General features: G+C 34.3%; 2 protein-coding genes across 2 annotated transcripts; both read right to left on the reverse strand.

The window, feature by feature from the left end:
* Positions 1–9,687: 9,687 nt before the first annotated feature.
* Positions 9,688–14,051, reverse strand: LOC112772515 (NDR1/HIN1-like protein 12). Its single transcript, XM_072225841.1, has one exon. The coding sequence runs from the start codon at positions 10,507–10,509 to the stop codon at positions 9,829–9,831; it is 681 nt and encodes a 226-aa protein (XP_072081942.1). The 5' UTR covers positions 10,510–14,051; the 3' UTR covers positions 9,688–9,828.
* Positions 14,052–19,365: 5,314 nt separating this feature from the next.
* Positions 19,366–20,837, reverse strand: LOC112771225 (uncharacterized protein At1g08160). The gene has a single exon (XM_025815896.3). The coding sequence runs from the start codon at positions 20,594–20,596 to the stop codon at positions 19,850–19,852; it is 747 nt and encodes a 248-aa protein (XP_025671681.2). The 5' UTR covers positions 20,597–20,837; the 3' UTR covers positions 19,366–19,849.
* Positions 20,838–23,977: the final 3,140 nt, after the last annotated feature.

The following is a 23,977-nucleotide window of genomic DNA, read 5'->3' on the forward strand; positions in this document are numbered from 1 at the left end:
CTACTATTAAATGCAGTGACTTTTATTGCTTGCAAAGCTTCTTTTCTTCCTTTGAATGAAGGCAAACCACTTGATGGTGCTGCCCTGGCCAATATGCCAATGTTGTCAAATTGATAAAGTCCTCCTCTAAGAGACCTTTTGAAAAGTAATTCGTTGGTCTTCTGAGCCTTAAAAAAACAATCAAAAGGATGGAATTCAAAAAACACGTGATTATCTTATGCAAATTTTGCTACACTAATGAGGTTCTTTGTGATCGAGGGAACATGTAGTAGGTTTAGTAGTTTAAAGTAGTGTGTGTTGGGCTGATAAGGTGGGTTAGACACAGGAAATAACATAGTTCTACCAATATTATTGATGCACATACCTTGACCATTATCTGTGAATACCTGCTCTGAGCCTGTAACTTGATTGTTGCCATCAAATGTAAGGTGATGTGATGCTCCTGTGTCCAGATACCACGCTCTATCTGTCAAAGGTGTGGTTGATGGCATAGCTGCAACCAATGCTCTTGGTTGTGAGTCTGTTTGTGACTGAGGTTGATGAAAGGCTGAAGATGGTGGCGTTGGTGGATTTGATGCTGCTTCATAAGGTCTTTGATAGTTCTGATTAAACTTGTGATAACAATCCACATAGTGTATCCAATCCTTCCTCATAGCTGACATTGCGGCCTTGAATTGCCATAATGGAAGGATCTGCCACCTCTAAATCTTCGACGAGCTCGTCCTCGAAACTTCTAACCTCTTCCATGATAGTTATGTTGTTGATTTTATGAATATGTAGAGTAATTGTGTTGTTCTTGCTGTTTTGATTATGAACCTTGAGCCAAATTTACATGCATAGTGCCAAGTACATTCTTCTTAAATCTCTCAACTAATTCTTCTTGTCCTACTAATAATGTCTCCACCTCACTCTCAGTTATTTAATCAGTCTTTGAATTTATCATAGTAATAAAAGCATTATAACCCTCATTTAAGCCTTGAGCTACTGCTTCGACAAATTCCTCACTAGTAAGAGGTTTCCAACCTTCTATGCCATACTTCAAACTGCGACACAGACGCAACTTTACAATATGCATTTTCTTCTTTTTTTTTTGTTTTTGTTCACTTTCTTTTTCTTTTTCTTCTTGATCTTGCTCATTTTTTTCTTTTTCTTTGCTTTTCTGTTCATGCTAAACACGACCTAGTCTAGACTCTTGTACACTAAAATGAGATTCTTGGTCACTACTATCAAATGCAGTGACTTTTATTGCTTGCAAAGCTTCTTTTCTTCCTTTGAATGAAGGCAAACCGCTTGATGGTGCTGCCTTGGCCAATATGCCAATGTTGTCAAATTAATAAAGTCCTCCTCTAAGAGACCTTTTGAAAAGTAATTCGTTGGTCTCCTGAGCCTTAAAAAAACAATTAAAAGGATGGAATTCAAAGAACACGTGATTATCTTATGCAAATTTTGCTACACTAATGAGGTTATTTGTGATCGAGGGAACATGTAGTAGGTTTAGTAGTTTAAAGTAGTGTGTGTTGGGCTGATAAGGTGGGTTAGACACAGGAAATAACATAGTTCTACCAATATTATTGATGCACATACCTTGACCATTATATGTGAATACCTGCTCTGAGCCTGTAACTAGATTGTTGCCATCAAATGTAAGGTGATGTGATGCTCCTGTGTCCAGATACCACGCTCTATCTGTCAAAGGTGTGGTTGATGGCATAGCTGCAACCAATGCTCTTGGTTGTGAGTCTATTTGTGACTGAGGTTGATGAAAGGCTGAAGATGGTGGCATTGGTGGATTTGATGCTGCTTCATAAGGTCTTTGATAGTTCTGATTAAACCTGTGATAACAATCCACATAGTGTATCCAATCCTTTCACATAGCTGACATTGCGGCCTTGAATTGCCATAATGGAAGGATCTGCCACCTCTAAATCTTCGACGAGCTCGTCCTCGAAACTTCTGACCTCTTCCATGATAGTTATGTTGTTGATTTTATGAATATGTAGAGTAATTGTGTTGTTCTTGCTGTTTTGATTATGAACCTTGAGCCAAATTTACATGCATAGTGCCAAGTACATTCTTCTTAAATCTCTCAACTAATTCTTCTTGTCCTACTAATAATGTCTCCACCTCACTCTCAGTTATTTAATCAGTCTTTGAATTTATCATAGTAATAAAAGCATTATAACCCTCATTTAAGCCTTGAGCTACTGCTTCGACAAATTCCTCACTAGTAAGAGGTTCCCAACCTTCTATGCCATACTTCAAACTGCGACACAGACGCAACTTTACAATATGCATTTTCTTCTTTTTTTTTTGTTTTTGTTCACTTTCTTTTTCTTTTTCTTCTTGATCTTGCTCATTTTTTTCTTTTTCTTTGCTTTTCTGTTCATGCTAAACACGACCTAGTCTAGACTCTTGTACACTAAAATGAGATTCTTGGTCATTACTATCAAATGCAGTGACTTTTATTGCTTGCAAAGCTTCTTTTCTTCCTTTAAATGAAGGCAAACTGCTTGATGGTGCTGCCCTGGCCAATATGTCAATGTTGTCAAATTGATAAAGTCCTCCTCTAAGAGACCTTTTGAAAAGTAATTCGTTGGTCTCCTGAGCCTTAAAAAAACAATCAAAATGATGGAATTCAAAGAACACGTGATTATCTTATGCAAATTTTGCTACACTAATGAGGTTCTTTGTGATCGAAGGAACATGTAATAGGTTTAGTAGTTTAAAGTAGTGTGTGTTGGGCTAATAAGGTGGGTTAGACACAGGAAATAACAGTTCTACCAATATTATTGATGCACATACCTTGACCATTATCTGTGAATACCTGCTCTGAGCTTATAACTAGATTGTTGCCATCAAATGTAAGGTGATGTGATGCTCCTGTGTCCAGATACCACGCTCTATCTGTCAAAGGTGTGGTTGATGGCATAGCTGCAACTAATGCTCTTGGTTGTGAGTCTATTTGTGACTGAGGTTGATGAAAGGCTGAAGATGGTGGCATTGGTGGATTTGATGCTGCTTCATAAGGTCTTTGATAGTTCTGATTAAACCTGTGATAACAATTCACATAGTGTATCCAATCCTTCCACATAGCTGACATTGCGGCCTTGAATTGCCATAATGGAAGGATCTGCCACCTCTAAATCTTCGACGAGCTCGTCCTCGAAACTTCTGACCTCTTCCATGATAGTTATGTTGTTGATTTTATGAATATGTAGAGTAATTGTGTTGTTCTTGCTGTTTTGATTATGAACCTTGAGCCAAATTTACATGCATAGTGCCAAGTACATTCTTCTTAAATCTCTCAACTAATTCTTCTTGTTCTACTAATAATGTCTCCACCTCACTCTCAGTTATTTAATCAGCCTTTGAATTTATCATAGTAATAAAAGCATTATAACCCTCATTTAAGCCTTGAGCTACTGCTTTGACAAATTCCTCACTAGTAAGAGGTGCACCTAATGCAGAAAGTGAGTTTGCTACCTTTCTGATCCTAGACATATATTCAATTATAGATCCTTGAAGTTTGATGGTCTTAATTTGTGTTTTCAGCTACTTTACTTTTGATTTCATCCTTTTTGCAAAATAATCTTTCAGTTTGAACCAGATCTCATAAGTAAATTCACACTCAGCCAACTGATTAGTAAATTCTGGATCCATTAAGGCAAAGAACCACGAGACAAAAAATTGATCCTCTTACTCCCAAACTTCGAACTCCTTTGTTTCCGTGTTTGGCAATCGATCTTGTTCAGATCCATATCTCCTCAGTACTTTTCTTTGATCGAGATGCTTCTTGAGTTTATTCGATTTTATGAAGGCGAGTGCTTGATGTCTTCATGGAACGAAGTTGTTTTTATCGAGCTTGAACGTGATGGTATTGATCGTTGTTCTAGGTTCACAATTGCGGAAGTTGAAATTTCACTTAGTAGCGCTATGGATCAGAACCTAGAGCTCTGATACCATGACAAGGTATCAGACATTTTGGTAGATCTGAAAAGGAGAGGTAAGGACGAGAGAGAAAGGGAGTAGAGAGCAGAGAGATGAGAAGAGAATGAGAATGAGAAAAATGAATTCATTGATTTAGAAAACTTATTTACAGAGGAAGTTTATTCTTATATTTGTAGTCACAGTTGAAGTAGGTTTTTCTAACAACTAATTACCCTTTTAACAAACTTGACAACTCATGCCTCACACTTCAGCTAGTTTAATCTCTTATCTCTATTTATCCTCAATAAATAATCTTTGCGGTAGTTCACCAAATTTCTCCTAATAATTTTTTATATATATGAAGTTTATTTTTTAGTTGTCCGTTGCAAACTAATTAATCTTAATTAGCTTACATTAAATCTTATATAATAATTTTTTTAATATGATCTTTTTAATAAGGCATAACAAGCTCTTAGTCGAGAACTGATTAACCTTAATTAGCTTACATTAAACTTTGCTTTTTACTATTAATATAATGCATTTTATATAATATATATTAATCATAAGCAAAAAATTCAAGACTATTAAATGATTCTAGTAATAAAATTATTTTTTAAGTTTTTTGATAATCATTAAATTATCTTTATTTAATTTTAATTATAAATTAATTTTTTATATATTATTTAATTATAAAATTTATTTTTTATTTTATAAATTATAATTTTATTATTCATCTTTTATATTTATTAACAATTAAAAATGCAAATCAATGAGTTTTTGTATCTTTTGATCGGTTACATCTGTAAAAACTGAAAAAAATTGTGTTTGTTGGTAATTTAATCAATTAAAAATATAGTATAATTGATTAAATTTCGCACCACAATATAATTTTTTTCAAAATTTAATTGATTAAAAGTATCAATTGGTACAACAATATGAATTTTTTTAAAATTATATCAATTAAAAGTGTTACACAATAAATTAAATTTGACAGGAAATATAAATTTTTTTAAAATTCAATCTCTTGGAACTTGAGATTATTGTAACGTTGTGGAACAAGTTGTTTGCCGTTAATGCCTAACAAAGGAGGCAATTAATTCAAAAAGTTCTAAATATTATGCATGGAGTCGTGAATCATGGAGCAAGAAAGAGACCGACCTGAGAGTTACTTTTCTTCCCTTATGATCCTTCATCAAGAGTTTGATTGGCAATTGCTGCCTATGAATGACAATGACATTGTGACATCAAGTCACATCATTATGGGCTCAGGGCCTGTAGTTTCAAGGAATTGCCTAATGCATTGTAATGGGTCACAAATTCACAACCAAGGTACATTAACATAAATAATTAGGACACGGTCATTAAACTCAGGCCCATCTTATAATTTGCAAAAAAAGAAAAAAGGCAATTAGGTTCACAAACATTATGGGACTCACACTAAAGCAAGGTCCAGAGAAACTGAGAAAGGTTGCACTGTTGCATTTAAAGAGTATAATATACACAGTCTAATCAGATAATCAGTGATTGTTTCCACACTTTAAACTCATAATCTTGAGATCATGCAGAGACAACTCAACTATTTAAGAGAATTATTAGGTAGAGTATTAGAGCATCTGCTTGCATAGTCATAATTTTTTTTTATCATGAACCATAAAGTCATTGTTATCCTCTTAAACCATATGGATCTTTAATCCTTTTGGTCCATATGATATGTCTTTTCCAATAACCCATGAGTTGAGCTCATCATAAACAAGAAAAGTTCTAATAAGCTTACAATTTCCCCGGCTTTAATTTGTTATCACAAGTGGTGTCAACTGTCAAGGTTATTTTCTTTGGCCCACCGTGTGTTCTAAACTGTGTAGTTCTGGATTTAGCACTAATGACAAAGGGATATGTAGAAGCCAAATAGAAGACGACTATGAACTTTTTTCTATCAAACATTAAAACAGATGAGTGTGTCTTTCCCAATGGAAGATCCAAAAATGAGACATCAAACTTGTTCATGACCTTTCATATCCTGTGCATAACAATTAACAAAAGTTGCTATTTAAAAGAATGAGTTTTTTAAAATAAGCACTTTTAGTACCATAGATAGATTGTTACGTGAATTTAATTAGTCACAACTAGTAAAAGAATGAGTTTTTTAAGATATGACCATTACTAATTTAAACTAATATTTTTATTAGTTGTGAGTATAATACATGTGATATTTTATTAGTATATAAAATTTTTTATGTATATTATCAATTTAAATTTTTGGAATAAGTAATTTAATAACCTATTTGTTAGTAGTTAGTATAATAAATCATTTGTTATTTTCAATAGAAAAATGAGAGATGAAACTAGCTAGACAATAGGCAGAGCAAGTAAACAGAGACAAGGCAGTGAAAAATCAGAGTTTTGCAACCTAACAATTAAACAACCATAAGGTAAGTATAGAAGTTGGTGGAATGAGTTAATCCAACTTTCCTTTCAGAGTCTGAAAGAAACTTACTTTCTGTAAAGCTGCAGGTAAAATAAGCTACCATGAATTATGAATACATACATATATGTAATTTCTTCTTAGTTACTCAAAACTCATGCATTTAATGATGCATATTCCAAAGAATGACTTAAATAGCATATTAATAGTAACCTCTGCTATGATATCCTGATGCCATATGGTCCACAAAAATATAATAAAAATAAAGAATTTAATTACTATAAGTTGCTTTTGTTCTTTCTCAATTATGGCATTTGAAAGAGTAAAATGATAGCAATAGCAATGATAACAACAGGCACAGCTAACAAGCCAAGAAATTTGATTGACAATATGTATGTCATCCCACTTGAATTCAATTAAGATCTTGAATGCCATTACTGTTTATATGTGTTGTATGAAATGGAGGACGTGATAGAAAATGTAGTAATTGGAATAAGGGAAATGTACTTGTACAACACAAATCAACTTTCGTCGGTCTTTAAATTTAGAAAAATATATGGAATTAAGAGGTGATTAGTTAAAAAGTAAATAATTTAATTAATTTATAATTATATTTAATTAATTTTATTTATTTTTAATTTATAATATTTGATATTAATTGCTTCTCACCCCAAATTAAAATTCTAAATGATACGTTGGAGAAATAGGGGTGAAGATCACGGAACTTCTAATAATCCCGATTTTTAGTATATAAAAAAATTTATAAAATATATAAAGAACATACATTTAGTATGAAAAAGAAACATTCTGATACTTAGTAGAAGAAACATCCTAATGTCTAGCATAAACACCATTCACGTAGAGATTTTAGATTCACTTAGAGACATTTGACTGGTTTTTGGCTGGTACCTCTTGGTTCCCTAGCATTGTTGATTTTATCAACTAAAGAATCTCTTCTTATCACTATAATAAAGCATTTCCTTTATTTTCTCGCTCTCTTGTAAGTCATCATCACCAATCTTTCGTTTACACTCTTTCTCTCTCTCTCATTTGTAGTCTTGTAGAGACCATATTGTTCTTTCATATAGCAAAGTTGCTTTAAAGTAAGTATTTTATCTACACATCCGAAACTAAAATATCATTATAAATTCAGTTGGTCCAATTAAACACAAACACATTTAAAATTATGTTGACTTTGATTATTCAAAAAAAAAAAAAAAACAAACAAAAACAACATAAACATATCCAAAATTATGTTACCTTCCATTAATCGAGAGAAAAATAAAAAATAATATAAATACATCTAAAATTATATTGTCTTTCATTAATCGAAAAAAAATTAAAAAAAAGAAGAAGAGACAAATCACTACAAATAAAGTCATAAAAAAAAAACCACTATAAATAATGTAAAATAATGAACAAAAATTATCTACACATCCAAAATTAGAATGTCATTATTCTTTTACGACAGTTTGATTACAAGCTCAGCTGGTTTCAATTAAACACAAACACATCTAAAATTGTGCAACTTTTTCAGTAACTAAAATTTAAAAAACAACAATATAAACACATCTAAAACACATAAAACACATTTAAAATTATACAGCCTTTCATTAACCAGATTAAAAAAATAACAACATAAACACATCCAAAATTATACTTTAATTAATAAAAAAAACAAAAACAATATAAACACATCCAAAATTATGATGTCTTTCGTTAATCGAGAAAAAAAACCAGCAAAAGCAACATAAACACGTTTATTAACAGAAAAAAAAGACAAGATAGGGAAGAGAAAGCACTACAAATCATGCAAAATAGTGAACAAAAATGATCAACGCAGCCACATCCAAATACCTTATGAGTGTTTCCGGCGTGGAGGAGGGAGGCGGCCCGATTGAGAAGTGGTGTGGATCGGAGGAGAAAGGCGGCACGACAGAGCTGCGCAGGGGGAGTAGCGTAGTGTGACGGAGCTGCACAGGAGGAGAAACGCGGTGTGCGAGAGCTACGTAAGGGGAGGAGACCGACGCGGGAGGAGGAGAGTGCGGGCAGAGACCGGCGACGACGGCAACCAAGATGAGTTTGGAAGGAGAGGAATGCGACGTTGTGGATGAGCGCCGAGGTGGAGGAAGGCAGCGTCGAGGATGAGGGTCGAGGAGGACGGCAGCGCGGATGAATGGCAGTAGAGGATGACTTATCTGGGTTTTCAAAGTACGCCGTTAAATTTTGGACGTGAGTCTTTGGATTTTGGACGTGGGGTAAACGTGACTTCTCTACTTCTATGAGAGTTTTGAATGGATTTAGTTAATAATTAAATGGTTTAATGTTTATTTAAATTTTAAATTTTGAATAATTTAATTTTTAGATGTGTATTTAAATTATAATATATTAATAATTAAATATATTAAATTTAAAATAAAAATTTATTTAATTTGTATTTTAAATATGTATTTATTTTTAAAAAAATATTAAATTTATTTATAATTTTTAGATGTATTTATTTTATTTATTTTTTAATTATTATAATAAAAAACTAAATATTATACCATTTTAAAAAGATACCTAGTCGAATGGTTGGAATAATGAACACATTATTTAACATCAAAATAATTAATATAACTCATTCATGGATCAACTAACTTGTAGTTCATCCCCACATACAATATCTGTATTTTATATATAGAACCCCGTTAAAATAAAATTAAATTCAAATGGCGAGTGCTTCCATGGAATAAGGAATAATATCATCCCAATGACCCAATGTATAAAAAAGAGCAAGATCCCAAGAAGACCTTGGTCAACTAAGTAGACTAGTAGAGAACCTATGCCGATTCCATTGAATTCGAGGCACTACTCTCTACGTTAATGTGAAGCAACAAATATATCAAATATAGATATACTATCCAAATACTAGCATCTACTTTGTGGAATTTAAATACAAGAGTTTAAATTAGTATTGGATAGTTACAAAAATGGTATTATTATTATTATTACGAACAAAGAATAATTTTTTATATTGTATAATACACATAATACATATAGAGATCTTAGTCACTATATATTTTTTATATAAAAATATTATTTATATATTAAAATTAATTATTATATATTTGTGTTAAATATATATAATTTAATTTATTTATAATGTATAGTTTATTCACAACTAATATGGTTGTGTTATATATATATATATATACATGTATGTGTGTGAAAAAAAAAAAAAAAACACTCTGAAGAAAGTATAGAGTGAGGTAGATTGATCGTTGATGACTTGATGGTCGAAAGTCGAAACATAACTAACAACTTAAACAATAATAATAAGTTAATAACTACACAAAGAAGGTAAAATATTGTAGTACTTGAGCATCAAATTAAACCAATAAGGATATCGTAGTAACAAAATATTTGGAGATTATACATAAAATTTATATTTATTTAAACCTTATTACTGTTAATGTACCAAAAATAGTAATAGTTAATTAAACATCAACGTTGCAACTCTGCACAAGTGAAAGCTTTAACCCCGGACTTGCCAGCTTCACCTCCGGAGCCGAAGCTCCGACGGCATTATCCCGGTCGCCGCCGACGAACTTGATGTATGCCGGGCAGTTGGCGTACACGTGGTACCTCCCGGAGACCCATGTCCCCACCTTCCACTTAACCCTTCCGTTGACCTTAACGTTGACCAGCACATCACCAGCATTCTGGTCCTGCTGCAACGGCTCCAACAGAAACGGCGACACAGGCACGGCGTTACCGTACAGAAACGGCGACCAAACAGTGACGTCACGATGGCCCTGGTAGGACGGCGGAAGCTGGGTGGCGAGGGAGATCTGCTGGCCGCGGTAGGAGGCATAGACGTCGAGCTTGGTGTAGTATATGCCTATGCGCTGGTTTGGATTGAAGGATGTGAGGGTTACTTGCATGGTGGTGGTGAGGGTGTTCGGGGTTGGTATGGCGGCGCCGGTGGTGGAGAAGTTGAAGGTGTAGACGGTGGCGTCTTGGAGAATGAAGCGTGGCTTGGTTGGACGAAGGATGATCCATATGAGGAAGATCACGAGGAGTACGAGGAAGATGAATCCGAGGATTCCGGCGAGTATTTGGCGGTTGAGCTGGTGGTTATCGTCGTCGTCATGATGGGGGCATTCCTTCTTCGACATGGTTAGTTGTGTTTTAGAATATGTGTTATTATTAGTGTCTGTGTTGTGTTTGTGAAAATGCTTCAACCACGTTAAAAGCGGTTTTTTTTTTATGATGATGATTGATGATGTTGTTGTTGGTAGTATGATGGTCGAAGGTTGAAAGATTAAAGGGAAGTGAAAAAAGAAAGCGTGTGTTGCTTTGCTTCTAATGGACTCACTCACTCACCAATCTCAGAAAGAGAATGTTTTCTAACAATCTAGAGTGTGCATTATTTATAGGCAAAAACACCATTAATAACATTAGATAAAGGTTACTGTTACTCACCGTGGTGAAAGGGGAGGATGATTAGAGAGTCTACTATAAGAATTAGGATTAGAAAATATATCTATGAAGAATATTGTCTCTGGTATTTATAAATTTTAGTGGCTAAAAATATAGAGAGAATCATTGTTGATTTTGTTTTGGTTTGTGGGATATGATCCCGATTAAATTGCTTTTTGTATATAAATCATAACTAAATTAAAATTGGTAAACAATAATTTAATCAAATATGATCAATTTGAATATTCTCGATCTATTTTTATATAAAATCAACTTCACATAAATAATAATGTCAAGGACACTTTTGGTCAGTTTTGGAAGGAATCTAACTTATTTTATTCAATAACCACTAATAAATTAAGAAAAGAGAAATAAAAATGTAAAGAACAAGTATTTTTATTAATTATTATTAAAAAATGACACATTTTTTTCTTTATCGAAATGCATATGATGTGGGTATGTTGTTATGTGTATATACAATATAGTTATAATTTTCACTTTTTTTTTGTTATTTTATCATAATTAATTAATCATGAATAGTAATGATGTAGTCACTTAGGGTGCACATAATAGTTGTATTTTTTTTTTCACAATATTTCTGAACTTAATAGGTTAAGAATTAATCTGTTGAAGATATGAACTTTATTTAAGAATTTGTTATTAGCCAATGAATTATTGTATGCACAAAGCAGAATTCGAACTTCCCAACACTTACTTAAGTGGACGAATGAGCTGACCATTCGACCAACCTAAGTTTGTTGATGATAGTTGTATTTAAAGAAGAGTGAATAACACGTAGCAGCTATACAAAGAAGGTTCTTGTAGCAGAATTTTAGCATTAAACCAGGGTGCACGTCAGCCTTACAATTGTGAGGTTTTTCACCTACTATGGTAGAATTGGTTGTAAATGAGTTGGTAAAATAAACATATTTAAAATAAAAAATAAAGCAGTTAGGGACAAACTTATTAGGAAAAGTGATAGTGATTTGATTTCAACAAAGACTTGACTTTGGGCTTGTATATTCATATATGTAAACATGAGCTTCTATCATACGGTGAGTTTTCTTTTTTGCTTGCATAAATATTCAACTACAGATGTATTTATTTAAATTTTGTATTAGTCTTCAATGCCAGTTACTATCAACATTCAATTTACTAGCATTAACTAATCAAGATTCAATAATGAATTTGGCTTTACATATATAAATTGAAATCCCACCTGCATATATAGTTGGAAATATATATCCAGGTATAATGTAGGAACTGAATTATGACATATATTCACATTCACCACCATACCTAATAGTTTAACTTTATGGTTTTTGCTTACATTGGTGCCAACTGCCAAAGGTACATGTTCCTATGTGAATAAAGATGTACGAGCTATAATGAAATTTACATATATGAAATTTAAGTACTATACCTCGAATTGCATTAAAATCATATATGCGTAGTAGTATTCTCCATGCAAAAATGATTCGTTGACTTGGACAAGTTTTTAACTTGCAATTAAATTCTGCTTGAAAAGAGTACCTAAAACATGAAGTAGTACTTACTGTTGGGAATAAGACACAATTCCCCCTTGAGAAAACACCTTTGACAGAGAAATAAAATAGACACAATCACAACACAAGAATTTAACGTGGAAACTCCAATTACCGGAGAAAAAACCACGGCCGTTGTCAAATGACAACCAGAGAATATCACTATGTGAAAATTGTTACAACACATAGACTTCTTTCTCTCACCGGCACCCCAGTACACCCACACTCTTTCAAAGCAAATATCTAACTACACCTCACAACACTCTCTAATCAAAGAGTACAGAGGAAAAGAAAAATCAGATACAAGCTTAAAGTGTTTCTGACTGGTGCAAAAACAAATGGAGAACTTAGCCTCATATTTATAGCCTAGGCCACCCACTCCATTTGCTATCCTAAGCAATGTGGGACTAATTCAACCAAATCCTAACAATCTCCACCTTGATTGAAATAGTCACACATCTTCAGCTTCCATTGTCAACACCGACAATTCTTTGCTGCCATTGTCTATACCGACAATCATAGTTCAGAGAACTATCATACTCCACCATGAAAGTATACTCACTTGGAATTAGACCACTCCAAGAATTTCGCCTTGGTACAGATCGAAACCTTGCTGAAAATTCATGGTGCAACTTCCAAATTGGCTTTTCCTGGAAGTTCTTCAGCCATCGACCTAACTCCGCCACACACCTTGCATCTCAACGCCAACCAATGCCCGTGTGCAATTGTGGACCCGATTGCCACAACTTATCCTTATCCATGGCAGTGCGGTAATACCATGAGGATACTTCTTGTCTTCTAGAGAACATCATCTTCTCTCATAGAGAGAGCAACCAGAGATCTTCTCCTTCAACGCCTTGTGCAAACCTGATTGTATCAACACATCCTTGACTTGTACTTGCCACAAGCCAAAATTGATTCTTCCATCAAATTTCTCTATTTCAAGCTTCACAGCACTTGAATATCCTGACATTGTTGCAACCGTATACTGGAATATTATAACTCAACTGTAGACCGTGCACTAGGAAGGGTCCCCAGGAAAGAGAGGTGGGTCACAATGGACACACTTAAATACCAAGTCTTTCCTTAGCCAGAACCTTTTCCAAACTGCACTCTCACAGAGTCACACTGCCTTCCAGCAACAACAACAGCAACCAAAGATCAACCTCAAGCCACAGGACAAAATTCTTTTCTGATGTGGAAGGTCAGACTAGGCTGCAACCACAGAGCATACTAAGAATAAATCCCACCGAACCGAAGCTCTGATACCACTTGTTGGGAATAAGACACAATTCCCCCTTGAGAAAACACCTTTGACAGAGAAATAAAATAGACACAATCACAACACAAGAATTTAACGTGGAAACTCCAATTACCGGAGAAAAAACCACGGCCGTTGTCAAATGACAACCAGAGAATATCACTATGTGAAAATTGTTACAACACATAGACTTCTTTCTCTCACCGGCACCCCAGTACACCCACACTCTTTCAAAGCAAATATCTAACTACACCTCACAACACTCTCTAATCAAAGAGTACAGAGGAAAAGAAAAATCAGATACAAGCTTAAAGTGTTTCTGACTGGTGCAAAAACAAATGGAGAACTTAGCCTCATATTTATAGCCTAGGCCACCCACTCCATTTGCTATCCTAAGCAATGTGGGACTAATTCAACCAAATCCTAACACTTACTACTCACTGCATGATTTATAAATTCAATTGCTATAAATAAATACTATCATGAGCTTCTTCTGCTTATATAATTTAGCCACAGACAGTTTTTATTTAAAAAAAATGGCGAATTGAATTATATACAAGGCAACAAACTTATGCCAATTTGTATAGAAATAATTATTTTAATCAGGGAAGTGAATTCATGCAGAAGTAAACAAACTAACTCAACAAAACATAAGGTTAGATGTCAAATCATCAAATAAAGGATAAGAAATCTTCATTACCTCATAAGGGACATTAAAGAAAGGGCAAACCATAGAAATATGGGGTGGATAAGCATAAAGCAATTGCCTTGTTAATGTATATTTATGTATATTATATGAGAATAATATTACCATGGTCTTAAACACTTAACAATCAGTTGCATATATGAAATATCACTCAATGGCTGATATTATTTTAGGGGTACATAAACATTGATACTACAATTTATTTTATGCAACTTGTCACCAAATTATCTTAACAAGTGAATTTTAACCCGATGCTCTGTTCAGTAACTTATTATGTATGTATGGTGTAAATTGATGATGGATCAAGAATAATTTATAAGGAATATATATACCAGAATATGATGTAGCTTATGTGGGGCAGGAGGTTAAATTTAGACAATGTTCCTTATAGAATAGCGTTGCCCTAAAAATTTATAAGGGTTTGACTTAAACACCATGTTGAAGGTGAATAAACTTGTTTGCTAGTGGAGACAATCAGCATACACACCCATAAAGAATTTGCTAAAAGGCATGCATCGGATCCAGGGAAATGGTGGTAGGGTATTATAGTCACAAATTAGAGTCTCACATATAGGTCCATGATCCTAGTGTAGAAATCTAGAATAAGAATTCCAATTATGTAAGAAACCAACATTATTAGTTTTTAGTTTCTTATTATGCAATTGCTTCCAAATTTTCTTTTCCTTTTTTGTTCAAGTGCAAGGTTGAATCATGAAATCACTTTGCTAAAGAAGATGAGCTTTTTTAGAACTCAATTATACTTTGCCTCAAAAGTCATTGGTTAAGTGCAACCACTAAGAAATAGAGGTATGAAAATTCTCATTTGCTGCCAAATTCGTATTAACTGTTAAGCTATGGATGTTGGAAATTGAATAATGTAAGGCAGGGTCCAATGATAGGAGGTTTGCTGAAATTTTCAGTCACATTCAAAGACCACACTAATGTCTGAGAAGGAATACATTGAAAGGCATGCAGATACAAAGAGACAATGGCATCGTTTTCCAATGTTCCTAGTGTTCAAGGGGGACCTTTTTCCAACGCATCATGATGAACGAAAAATTATGTGAAAACCCAGGTGGTTTTTACGCTAACTAATCAAATTTGTATGTATTGTAAACTATAAACTCAGATTTCTAATAATCTCATACTTTGTACCCAACAAAATTTGATTAGATAGAGGTAGACAGAGAAACGAACTTAGTGGGACCTTGACAGCCCATATAGTTGTCATCTTAGATTAGATTCATAATATTATTAATCATTATTATGACATTGGATGGTGGGTGGAAGTGGGTGATGGATAAGTGTGGGAAAACAACCGCTTAGTCCCAAATTTGCCTTACCTTTCAAGGTAGACATGTAGGCCTTTAGGAAAATTTGTACGCAAATCGTGTCCTTCTAATGCATGGCCACTTTCTCCGCCCACTTTTTGCATGATTCGTTATATTTTGATGATATTGTGGTCGTCAACGTGACTATACTCTGTTCTTATAATCACAACCAAATCATACTGAACTCTCTTTTTCCTCGTAGATGCATTGCTAAAAGACTGAAGATAGCTTTGGTGGATTTGATAGATACCATGCTCATCTATGTGTTGGAAGAGGAGCTCGAGTTCTTGGGAGATCTAAGGCTCATAAACCCGTTGTTTTGACTCTAATGATTTTGATCAAAGTGTCACGTTGGATTTATTGTTGCAAGAATAATGCTAGAAAACTTACATTTTCTTTAGCCAACATCAACTAACTATTTTAAAATTATTTTATTTATTTTAAATTCTAGACCATAAATTATAAATTCTTAATTCTAAACATTACTTTATAAACCCTAAAACAATCCTTCAAAAAATGAGAACTATTAGAATTATAAAGAAATAACTAATACTGACTAAGTAAAAATTAATTTCCTATACTTTTGTTTATTGTAAATTTCTTAGTCCATTTATTTAGACATCCTCAAGTTTTAAGATCTATTAAATTGCTAGTGTATTGGATTTGGAGGAATGGCTAGTAGGTGATTATTATTGTTTTTGCTATTAAATTGGGGCTAAGCCCAGAAAAAGAAACCTAAATACATACTAAGCAAGACAAGGTAACCCCTTGTTTGATCATCTATTAGAGTATTAGCAACTTCTCTAAGAGGTAAATCCCAAAAGTAAAAGCCTGGGTAATTCTAAACTTTTTCGAACTAGACAATCTGCACATCTATTGTCATTGTCTTTTCTGTAAATATATACAAAAAGAATATCCCAAGTCTGTTTTTTTTTTTTCTCCAATGGTTAATGTTTCTGATCAAGGCATTAGGATGCTTGCTAAGATACAAAACTCTTCCTAATTTTCTATTACTGTTTTTGCTTAACTTTCGCAAAAGCATAAGTTGGAACACTTGGGCTTCCATTGACCTTTTACTGGGTCGAGCCCCTCTCATATTCGGCTTCATCACGTGCAACAAAACGTTTGCGATTAAAATGTCCTAGTCATTTATAACTCTAATGAAGGATTTGAATTTTAAACCTGATAAAAATATCCACTAAACACCCAAACTAGTCCCAGAAATTTCTAAAATACCAAATTTGGATATATAATTTAAAATATGGCATAACACAAATCTCTTGGTATCTTCGCCTTAATATACCAGGATACCAACCCCTCCTTATAAGTAAGGTAGAACAGGAGTAGAACAGGCTTTAAACAATACATGCTTATACAATACTCTCTCCCCGAACTAACCGACAATACATGCATTTGAACCTATACCTGTATAATTCCAACGTTAATGCTTATGAAACTCGAGTGTGAAGGCCTTTACTATTCCAATTTACAACATTCCCAGGGTACAAAAGGTGGCGTATAAGAACTTCCAATTTGTGAAAGTAAATCAAGGTGATGCCAAATACTTCTTTCATAAAATGATTCAAAATCAGGGGAACATACAACAATGCCAAAGCAATATAAGAATAAAGCAAAGAAACTCACATGATGATACTTTATTGTTGAGAGATTCCAGTAGCCAGAAATAAATTAGAAGTGAAAGCATATGATAAGAAGGAATCCATTACAATACATAATCATCACCTTAGGAATGTAGCTGCCATTTGGAAGATAGTAGTCTAGAACAAATAACAACAAAGATTATTTGTTGTTAGGGACACCATTCTTTGATTCAAGCTTGATTATTTGAAAAAGATTTTCAAATTACCTAGATATTCAATAACCTTTAGTTAGCCTATTACCATAACCATCACTTAACTTTAAGAAAGAAAAAAAAAAAAGGCGGTCGTTTTTGGGTGGGGGAGGTGGGGAATCAACCAGCCAAGTACAACCTTTCCATTCCCTTCATTATTTGCATCTGATCTGACCCCTGAAAACAAGAACCTACAAATAAATGGCTCTAGCATTTGTTCTAGATTATCTGAAAACTATTTTATCTATCAAACCAACTGCAGTCGGGCAGTGGATCTGAATGAATGGAGATTGGAGAATCAAAATTGACAATCACAATATCTAACAGTGAATAGAGTAACGGAATCACAGCTCTATCAACTTACCAGAATAAACAACAAAGTCTTGACCCACTAGATGAAGTTTGTTACATGGAAAAGACATTTCATAAAAGGGCAAGGGGACTTCTTAGTTTTGATGAAGAACTAAAGCAATTATCACTTCGGCTGCACATCAGCCTGGCAATTGTTCACGTGTTCATTCCATAATAGTGGTGGTACATGTACTCTTATGCTAAGGCCTCTGTGGCTGGACTCCACCAATAATGTAATTTTACATTACTAAGTGTTAGATTGTTAACCTTGACTATTGGGATAGGCTTGTTATATGGCAGGACTTCAGTCGGGATTCAACTTATCCAATAATAGGGCCTTAATGTATGTAAGGAATCATCCCATTTATTACGTATAGAATTCTCTTTTTCCATCTATTATCTGAAAGTTTTTTTTACCGTCATCTAAATAAATGTATCAACTATAAGCATCAAATGTTAAAAGACCACCAATTCCTAATTCTTTAGACTTCAGAAGAAATAAAAAACACACCAGCATTTTATTAAAGATTAATTCATAAAGTCGCGATCATGCCCAAGACAACTAATGAATAAACACAAAAACCCAACTCAAGAAGAAGGGGAGAAAACTGACCAATTGTCGCCAATGGGTCTTAGGTGTTATTCCTCCAATCTCTAAATCAACAGCAAGCCCCAATTTCGTACTCAATTCATAAAAATAAATAGCCGCAAGCATAAGAACTGTCATACTGTTGGATACCAGCTTCAACAGGTTAATGATCCCTCCTATAGGACTAACCAAACCATCCCAAATACACGAACTTGATATCCATGCATAGCCAGATCCGGCACAGTGAAAGAACTGAAGGTCTTTCAATAACTTCATCATCATCATCCCTTAACCATCCCAAATACTCGATTTTGACATTTTTCTTTTGAGTTAATTAAAGGGGATGAAGAGGGCAGGGCAACAACAAATATGACTATTTTACCCAATAATCAATAGGCCTTCAATTTGTTACCAGGAAACACTCTGCAGAAAATAACTATTACAATCCAATATATTCTTCTAACCTCTAAGATATAAAAGGGGACATACCAAATAACAGCAAAGCCTTTGTGCCACTAAATGGCATTGGCTATATGTATCATATGATGGCATAGTGTCCTATCATACATTCATGCTTATAATTAAATTCTGTAAGATAGAAACAGGGAGATGCCGAAACTCTAGATAAACTATAATGATATTACTACAACATGTTCAGAGGATCCAATGTAACAGAAAAATACAAAAGTAGGTCTCAAAGCTTTGTTAATTTCAGAATAATATAAACTGCATTTGCCGTTATGTGATCAACCTCTATTCGGAAGAATACCAAGAAAACAGCCAAAACCATGCCTAGAAATGCATTTACCACTCGACAGATTATTTTCATTCTATCCCAATAGGCAATACATACCTCAAGACAATGCATAGTCATGGTGACATAAAGAAAGGCATAGATTAATTTACTTAAAATTGATATAGCCAAATGATATTTTTCCCTCTCATAGTATTATGAAAATTGACAAGCGAATAGTTTGTCATAATCTATTAGTTGAACCTATCAACAGACAAACCATAACCAACAATATAAGTTAGTTGCTACAGTCATCGTAATAGACCATTGACTCCCTCAATGAACCAGAGCATACCATCTGAGAATACATCACTTGCTTCCCTCTCTGTGTCTCTCATCTCTAATAAACATACAAACGTGCAAATTTCTTCTATCACGCATATTTCCAAATCTCAATGCACTTGAAAAGGAACCAAAATGCCAAAAAATTACGCGAATTATATACAACCATACTATTAATAAACTAACCAACAATATCCAATTCAAATCCTACGAAAAAAAGCACTTGAAAACACAAATCACTAAGGCACAAAATTAAACCATTATACCAATTTGAATTTAGATTTTTCCTCCTTTCCTCAAACCTAGGGTTTCAAAAAAACTGTTCAGTCAAGTCCACACCTGGCACTCCCTGGATCCGCCGACAAGCTGACCGGAGGAGGATTTCGACGTTAAGCCCACGGGAACCTTCCGGCAGAGAACCTTGAGCACGCGCGGCCTGAACCGCCACGAACCGGATCGGAAGGATGCGGAAGCCAGCAGCTGCACGTCGAACGTAACGGAGCCACTCGACTTCTCGGCGTTCAAATCGGTCACGGCGCGTGGCTCGAGGTAAGCGTCGACGGCAACCAAGGTTGCGTTGAGCGTGTTCTCGGACCTGGTGTCCTGCTTGAACGGCGGTAGCTGCGAGTCGGCAAGGTAGTTAGAGTGGTAGAAGAGGGAAGGGCGAAGCACGTTATAGGTAACGGACATCTTGTGGTTATTGTTGCGGAGGAGGAAGGTGAGGTGCCACGTGGCGGAGACGGTTTGTGCTGTTGTGGAGAAGTTCTGGACGGAGAAGGTGGTGATGGTGAAGTGAGGGAGGGAAGGGCGGAGGACGAGCCAGGTGATAATGAGGACGACACCGAAGACGACGGCGAGGCAGATCATGGTGGCGATGAAGGCGCGGAAGAAGGAGCGGGAAGGGGAGTAGCGCTGTTGGTAGGGTTGGGGATTGTAGTACTGAGGATGGGGCTGGTAGGGAGGAGGTGCGGCGTAGGGGTAGGCGGTGGTGGATGGCGGTGGCGGTTGGCCACCGTTAGGGTGGTTGAAGGGTGGGGCCGGGTAACCGGTGGCGGTTCTAGAAGGTTCTTGCATTGATCTGAGCTGAGGTGAAGTTAAGTGAGTGAATAGTGAATTAGTGAGCAAGGAAAGAGAATGTGTTTGGATTTGGGGATTTAATTTCAAATTTTAATTTTAATTGAATTTCATTTTCATTTCATATCTCACGTCAACAACGGAACGCGCTTGTTACTTGTTGGGTGTAACGGCAAGGTTCTCAGGATTCCTTCAGTAAGAAGGAATAAAACAAACAACACAACCTATATTTTACAAGATGGTTCTTGATCTTTTCAGTAAATAGTAGTATTTATATTTATACTTGGCCTAAACTTTTGGCTTAGGATAAAGCTGTTATTTGATTGGGAACGGGGTGGACTGGACGGTGGTGCACAGATAAAGTTAACAGTTGCATATTCTTTAGGGGAAAACCACAATAAAATAAGTACATTTCCTTTTCACATCGATATTGGTTAGTGCTTGATCCATTTGGCAAAAGGCATCCAAAAATCGTCGCTTGCATTCAAGTTAGATCCTTTTTTATGTATTATTATTCATATTCAGACGCGTAAATATTAATGCCCGTTTAAAAATGGAAAAAGCTAATCCAGGATTTAGAATAAATCACAATAAAATAATTCTGTAAATCTTTGAAGAGTTTGGGCCCAGATTTGTGAAAGCCCAATCGTACTTTAAATGTGCAATCAACCCATGTGATCACGTCCTCCGGGCCTTTCTAACGCAAAAGGACAGATTATGACAAAAAAAAAAATGAAAGAAAGAATCTACATTTGGGGCATGGGAATTAGGAGTGGGGACTTGAGAGTAGAGGTGAGCACAGGTAGCGGGTACCCGATTATCCGTCCGAATTCGAACCGAATTAATTAAATTGGTTCTGAAATTAACAGGTAATTGGATCCAACCCGAACCAAATCAATGGCTTTTGTTAGTGATTGATTCGGGTATCGGTTTTGGGGGTGCGGAACCCGAACCAACCTGCGAATCCGATTATATATATATATATATATGGCTTTTTCATTAGACAATGATTATTCATTATTAATATGTTTGGATTTTAATGAGTTTAGTTTTTAATGTAGGAAAAGTCTAGGGGGCAGCAACTTTTGTGTTTTTTGGCCAGCACTTAACCATCAAAATAAAAGTGAGTGATCTCCCACCATTAGATGTAATCTCACACCATTAAAAATACTATTGATGGCTAATTGATTGTTACAAAATAACAAAATTGCTGCCCCCTAGCATTCCTCTTTAATGTATTTGGTGTTTAACATGTTTGGATTATTTCTATTGATGTTACATGTTTATTGTATTTGTTAAATTTTTAAGATAAAAATTTGGTTTTTTTTTTTAATAAATTTCAAAATCATCGGTACTCAATTACCCGAACCGAACTAATCCGTTTTTAATCGGTTTAGTTTGGTTCAGATACATGTACAAAAAAATACAAATTTAAATCAAACCGAACCAATTATATTTTGATCGGTTCGATTTTAATTTTACCATAAATCTAAACTAAATCGACCCGTGTTCACTCCTACTTGAGAGTGTGTTGACCATAAACAAGGTCGTGGTGTTTCAGATGAAATTATTGTAGGCCAACGAAAAACAAATTAAAGAATTGATTATTGTCCAATAATGAAATTGATGACTTATGAATGACATTGAAAGATACTCGTTTTTACATATGTTTGTAGTTTTATTTAATTGATGACTTATGAATGATTTTATTCTATTTTCCCCTAACATTGAATAAGGATGTTTACAATTAACAAGAAATTGGCATGTTCATAGAAACATACTTGAGCAAAGAGATACAAATACACTTGGCCTCTCGGCTTTCGAGGAAATGCTTGAGAGTCAAATACTAAATAGAATTGCATCACCGGCTCTTATATGTAATTTGGTTTCCTGTTAAGTGGCATTTGATTAAGTATGTGTTTGAATTGTGGTCTGTGAAACTGAAATTTGAATAAAAATAATTTTATAAAATTGATTTTGAATAAATTTATGTTAATATGATTTATGTTTGATAATTTTATACTAAAATTGATTTTGATAAAATAAATATTATTTGAATAATATGAGTTAAAATCACTTTTAGATAGATAATTACTTAAAAAGATATGATATTAAATTATAATATTATGTTTTTATACATATTTAATTTTTTATATTTTTTTATATATTTTTTATATAATATACTTTTAGTACTCTTAGTACTTTTTTTAGTACGCTATAATTTTTAACTATTATTATTATTTATAATTAATTTTTTTATTTAATTTATTTCACTTAGTAGGATCAATAAATTCTATTATAAAAAAATAATAATAAATATAATACACAAAAATCACAACTATAAAAATATATAATGTCAAATAAAAAATTAATAAAAAATATAAATAATAAATAATAAAAAAGTTCATATAGAAAGAAATAATAAGAATTCTATAAATAATGCAATAACATGTATAAAGGATAAAATTGATAAAAGAAAAATAAATGTTGAATGTAGTGGCTAAAAGCCCGTTAGTACAACGGAGAAGCTAGAAATGATTTTTTTTGGTGACTGAACATAACATAAAAAAAATACCTAAGAGAAAGAGTAACACTCCTCTCTAATAATAATGTCTAAATTATTAGGGGATTGTAACCACTCTAGGTACACCTGCTTGTTTAAAGCAGCAGTCTTAGCCATTAAATCAGCCGCTCTGTTTGCTGTACGCTGGATGAGCACTAAAGTAGCTGTCCAATTGCGCTGAAGCATCTCTTTGATTTTGTCAAGCAGATCAGAGTCATTCGTAATCATGCTGGTTGTGCCTCGCGAAACAAGAAGAAATGCATCAAGATTATCAGTTTCACATATGACCTCTTTACACTCGCAATCCCAAGCCATAACAAGCCCTCTCCAAATAGCATGAAGCTCACAAGAGAGAACACTAGAAAGAGGTATACTGGCAGAACAACCTTTCATCCAAATTCCCATGCTGTCTCTAATAATACATCCAAAGCCCGCTAATTGCCCATTTTCAAAAACGCTTGCATCGCAGTTCACTTTACAGACATTCATTGGAGGTGGTTCCCAGTTATATTGCAAAGAGGAAGGAATAATATGTTTTTGGTTGGTAACAACCTTAGAGAAATCGCGAGCAGCATGTTGAACTAAGTGAACAATTTTCTCCTTACTCCATGAATCATCTTGATGGAAGATGTCATTGTTCCTATCCCTCCAAATCCACCAAAAGGCCGCTGCAAAGAGAAACTCATTTTTGTTGAGGTTAGAACGAATCCAAGACACAAAATCCAAACTAGAGTTCTCAGCGGTCATTCCCAAATTTAAGCTAATCCAAATCTGACGAGCTTTTTGGCAAGTCCTAAAGCAGTGGTTAATATCCTCTA

Source organism: Arachis hypogaea, chromosome 18 (genome assembly GCF_003086295.3).
Source record: "Arachis hypogaea cultivar Tifrunner chromosome 18, arahy.Tifrunner.gnm2.J5K5, whole genome shotgun sequence".
In the NCBI taxonomy this organism is placed as follows: domain Eukaryota; kingdom Viridiplantae; phylum Streptophyta; class Magnoliopsida; order Fabales; family Fabaceae; genus Arachis; species Arachis hypogaea.

What these genes read in the sequence shown, in the direction of transcription:
- LOC112772515 (XM_072225841.1), bottom strand. Translation starts at nt 10,509, where the DNA reads ATGTCGAAGAAGGAATGCCCCCATCATGACGACGACGATAACCACCAG.
- LOC112771225 (XM_025815896.3), bottom strand. Translation starts at nt 20,596, where the DNA reads ATGCAAGAACCTTCTAGAACCGCCACCGGTTACCCGGCCCCACCCTTC.